The following is a 5436-nucleotide window of genomic DNA, read 5'->3' on the forward strand; positions in this document are numbered from 1 at the left end:
ATCCTCCTCAATGTTACACACAGGACCTTTTTTAATGAATGCACTGTGATACCACAAAGAAAAACACAGTAAGGTCAAATACAACAAAAATCAGAGGCTTTACTGAAACTCTGAAAAAGTGAAAGTTTAAAACTTTTATAAACTTTGTCTAAGACTAATCAAAGCAACAAGAAGAAAATGGAACTTTCCAGACATGTTTGTTTGTGTGTGTGTGTTTGACTCCAATGTGTACTTTCTGTAACAACTCTGGTCATGGGGCACTGAGTCTGAAACAGGAGTGACAGGTTTCCAACAATAGCTTCACCAGAATTGACAGTTGCTACTGAGTATCTCCTCCCAGATGTGTGTCACACATAGTTTCTGTCTCACAATTTGGCAGGATGTCTTTGAGGCTTGGCAACACACAGCATTGAACAGATCTTAATCTGTAAAAACAACAACCAGTATTTTTATGTACAAAATCTTAGGGTTTTTTCATTTTAAATGAACTTGGCACTGACTGAAACTGTCATTTGGAGCATGCCCAGGCCGACTAATAATAACAATAATAATGGATGGCTTGTAGCCAAGTTGCAAGTCTCTTTACTACTTCTTCAGAATTACAGTTACAACGTTTATAAGGGCATATTAAGTGAGCTTAAGTTCATTCAATGTTTCTGAGAGAAATCCATTTATACTGTTTTTCTGTCACCTCAGCTGATTCGGGCAGAGGTTTTGAGCTTCAGCGTGACTTCATGAATGTCTGCTGCACCTAGGCCTCACCAGGCAATCACAACACTGTTGAATTAGCATTTCCAGCAACAGTCATTTTATCTCCAGTAACCCTCTCAAGCCACAGCACCCACTGGGTTGCTGTTTACATTACATACATCACGCTTATCTTATCTTTTGTGTTATTACCTTTTTTCTGTGTAGCATCTAGGAAAACTGCAACTAAATGATGTCTCTTTGTTAAACACTCAATTGCTGGTAAAAGCCTATAGAGCTATCCCAATTACAGACTAGTAATTTTAACCAGGTCTGCTGTTGATGGACACAATCAGACGCACAAACGGAGCAGCTACTCACAGCTCCAATAAAACAAAATGTGGACGGTGGAGAGAAAGTTCCAGGAAGACCTGAGAAAGATCCCTAAATGAAGTTAGACAAATATATTATCAATGATTCACTATTACAGCTCATCAAGCCACACTACAACTCATTAGTCCACCATAGAGTACACCAAAGTACACTGATTTCGTGTACGCTAACTTGAAAAACATCAGCCTCTACTATGAATTTTGTATACAGTGCATGTGTACAATGAGTATGTCCTCAGTTTTTAACCATACACTCTATGGTCAAAAGCTCAAAAAAGCCCAAGCAGAGATAACTCAGATTTTTTCAGAACTGACAAGCACCTCCAGCACCATGAAAGACAGCTGTTTACACAAGCTCTGGTGCTCTCCATTGCAGGTAAACAGACCTTTTTTAGGTGTAAGATCGATGGAGGTCCCCATTTTTTAAATTTAGTCGTATTTATTGCCTATTTGATATCAATGATTTTTATTTATTACATTTTATTTCCTGCTCACCTCTTTGGAACTCGTCATGTGCTGCGTATATGCGCTGCTCTCACTTTGTTCACATTGCGTACATTGCACATACGTTGCAGGTGAGCTCATTCTCTGAACTGGAAGTGAAAACTCCTTAGCTGACGAACACCCTCGTTCAGAGTTAATGACCTCCTTTTTAGACCGGTTATCATTAAAGCAAGCTTTTGTCAACACACCTTGACTCTAAAGCAACTTCAGAGTTCCCATAGTCTGCAGTCATTTTTCTGTGTCTGGAGACTAATCACAGCTTTTAAATGAAACTCGTAAAATGGCTCAGGTTCTATTTTAAATAGGTCAAATGTGTAATTTGTCTGAGGGCTTTACATGTTTATCCTTAGACTTTTTAATTTGTAAAAGCAAGAACTCCACAATAAAACTTTAATTGGTGAAACAGTTATTGACTAATCAACAGAACATAAAAACTAATGGGTGGAAAAAATAGGAGCCTCATGAAAAGCAACTTAGGAGGGATAGAAATCAGATTGGTGTCAAAGAGTAGAGATGGCAGCAGTATAATTACAATATCAAGTAAATAAAGTGCACAATATAATTCTACGTGAATATTAAGTGTTTATAAGCAAGGCATGTTTGAGTTGCTGAATCAGATAAGACCATGTGCCACCAAGAGCTTGTATGACCTCGACCAATAAACCTCTTGTGTTCAAAGGTTGAAGGTCAAAATTGTCTCGTCCATGATAACTGACTTTGGCATTTAAAAAGGGTCCCACTTGGTTGACTATAGTGACACAAACTGCATCGTCTGAGTGGACGGTAAACACCGAAACGGTCTGTTATCAGCGAAGGCCTCCATTTCAGACAAACATGAAAAGATGTTTATTGTGTACGTAACCTCCTGATTATAGCCTGTTGCAAACCCATTTAAACTAATTCTACTCTTCTTCTTCCTCTTTCCTTGTCTCCATTCCTCTCTATCCCCGTCCTCATTTCTCCCTCTGATACCAGGCCAGGCCCTGCAGTGCTACGAGTGCAAAATTGGCTTCTGGAACTTGTGCCTAACCACTAAAACCACATGCAACAGTGGAGAACAGTGCTTCAGTGGTGTCGGGAAAGCAGGTAAGGAGCCCAGGGGCTACAAATCTCATCGGATGACATTCTCTCAAAGTTGTCATCAGTTCTGACATAACACCTTACCACTTACATTCTCAAATATCTCTGTAACAGCAACAAAGGAGGACAACCTTTTATCAACGGTTAAATAATGATGCCCCGATCAAGGTTTTTTTTTTTTTTTAGCAGCTAATCCGATCCAAGTAATTTAATATTGAGCATGTCTCGATACCAAAACTTGTATTTCTTGTTTTGGTTGCACATTGCACTCTTCAAGTACATTTAAAGTTAATAAATTCAATCCTATGCTTTATGTAGTTCTGCATTGCGTTAATGGACAGTTATTTTTATTTTTTTTATTTTTTATTTTTTTGGTCTTGTTGCTGTCTGAAGGGAGTTTCTCTCTTTGTTTGGTGCTTTGGTGCAGCGTTTGCCTGAGTGACCTGTATGAACTGTCCGTATTCTTCCAGTGTTTATGTCCGTCCTTTCTACATCTTTTGCGTGGATTTAATTAATGAATTACTCTTATTGGCTTTTTGTCCATGGGACTTTGTTGCACTTGCAGTGGCCTGTTGAGTGTGATTGTATCAGCTCTCTACTGCTATTCTCCTCCAATCAGGAGCAGCCCCACCCATTGTTGAGTTTCACTGCGGGCACACAGAGACACACAAAAGCACACACGCAGAGACACAGACACAGAGTTGACAATGGCTGCACTGTACATGAAAGCTTTCTTAGTAAGACAAAAGATTAGATCAGATCATAAAGCTCAACATAGCCGATACCGATCAGTTTAAGAAATGCCCTTATCAGTGCCGATACTGATCGTTCGTATGGATCGGGACATTCCTGCGGTTAAGACAAGGGTTTTTCTTACGCTAGAATGATTACTTGATTATTCCACTGGGGGCAGTGATTTAAACCAGTGATTCCCAACCAAATTGTTAATTAATCCATTAGACTACTACTGTAATGAATTAACTTTAGTATAAAGTAGTATTTGTAGATGTGTGAATGCCACTGCTCCTCATGAGGGGTATGATTAATAAGGAAGATTAATTAAAATCAGTTGCAGCTCTATAAGGTGTTGGAGATCACAGATCTGCCTCTTACCATTCTGAGATATTTATTCAAGTGTTTTTGAAATGGTGATTGTGATCGCTAATGTCTGTCTTCACTCACTATAGAAAAACTACAGGCTTGTTCAGTCTCTCTTTTTTTTAACTTATTGGCATCAGATCATTCTTCCGATCTGACAGCTAAGGTAGCCATGCACATAAAACATTAATTTATAATATATATCTTCACGGTCTATTTACAAAATAGATATTAAGATTTGGGAGGCTAATGCACGGTCAATATATTATACTGTTGCATGAACTTAAAAATTTAGCTTAAAAAACACATTATTTTTTACTTCAAACATTTTTGTTATTGTTTGTCCTTCCATTCCCTCCATTTCAGTGATAATGTAACTTCATATACCCCAACAAGTTTTACATCCAATGGAAATTAATGGAAACCAATTTGATTTTTAAGAGTAATCATTTGATGTTTCTAACAAACTGCAAGGTCTTAAAAAGCATAAATATTGCTCAAGCATTAGCACACACATGTACGCTAAAGCTGTGCTGCAACCCCCCCTAGATATGGTAGGTACGAGGAAGAGAAGAGGGAGTTTTACCGGCATCCACTGACTCAGACTCTGACCGTTATTGTGTGTGTTTGCTATCGCTCCACAGCCGGCTTCGTGGACATCAAGACGAAGGGCTGTCTGGCAGTGGCTGACTGCAACAAGACCCAACAGGTGAACTTCCCCAACAGCGACTCCAACACCACCGTTTACACCTTGACCAAGACGTGCTGCAACAACGACCTGTGTAACGCTGCGCCTGGACTGCCCGGCACCTCCGGGCTGAGCATGGCCCTCGCTGCCATCACAGCTCTGTTTGTGGCCAACGTTGTGGTTTGATGGAAAAATAAAGTGGATGCATAAATGCATAAAACACACACACATGGGTCTTGTGTTTTTTCTATCCTAGAAGTATAATACACACACTGATATAAACACTTACAGTGTTTAACACTTTAAGTGATCTAAACACTTGAACTGTTTATATCAGTTAAATTTAAATTCTCTTTTCTTTTTTCTTTTTAGACTCATCAGTAACCTGTCCCTGTTCTCATTTCATTATAAACGATATTAAAATGTTAGTTGACCGACCATTTAAAGTGTAAAACAAGTGTGTACCACCGACATTAAAGATGATTTAAGAAGTCCACCACAACTAAAGTGCCCTGCAATTAACTTTCTCTTCTTGAATGAGCAGTATAAGGTTTAGGCACAAGTCCATGGGTGTCAGTAGGTGAATTATGTGTTAGGCATTTCACTGTGTGATTTAAATTGTTTTTGTAGGTTGATTTGTGGGAATAAAGGAATTGTCCAACATTTGCCCAGAGTTTGATTAAAAAAAGATCAATACCACTTTCATATCTGTCCGTTAAATCCTAAGCTTCAACTAGTAGCCACTTAGCTTAGCATAAAGACTGGAAACAAGGGGAAACGGCTAGCCCGGCTCTGTCAAAAGAAATATGCCTACAAGCACCTCTAAAGCGCACTAATTAGTTGTTATTTCTTGTTTGTTTTGTCCTTGGGTGTAAAACAAGTTGATTTCACAATTAAATTAGTGAGCTTTAAAGGTGTTAGTGATTGTATTCTTTTACCATTGGACAGAGCCGGGACATCTGTTTCCCTGTTTCCAGTCTTAATGCT

The 5436-nt window shown here is 38.8% G+C and overlaps 1 protein-coding gene across 1 annotated transcript in view; it reads left to right on the forward strand.

The window, feature by feature from the left end:
• Positions 1–5436, forward strand: part of spaca4l (sperm acrosome associated 4 like) — a gene marked incomplete in the record, with an annotated part of 12566 nt that overhangs the window by 6607 nt on the left and 523 nt on the right. Inside the window, 2 exon segments of the mRNA XM_035682006.1 lie at positions 2559–2669; positions 4406–5436. Of these exon segments, the coding sequence (XP_035537899.1) occupies positions 2559–2669; positions 4406–4635 (341 nt within the window).

The sequence above is a fragment of the Morone saxatilis genome, unplaced genomic scaffold (assembly GCF_004916995.1).
Source record: "Morone saxatilis isolate NCDOM2014 unplaced genomic scaffold, NCSU_SB_2.0 Contig9, whole genome shotgun sequence".
In the NCBI taxonomy this organism is placed as follows: Eukaryota; Metazoa; Chordata; class Actinopteri; family Moronidae; genus Morone; species Morone saxatilis.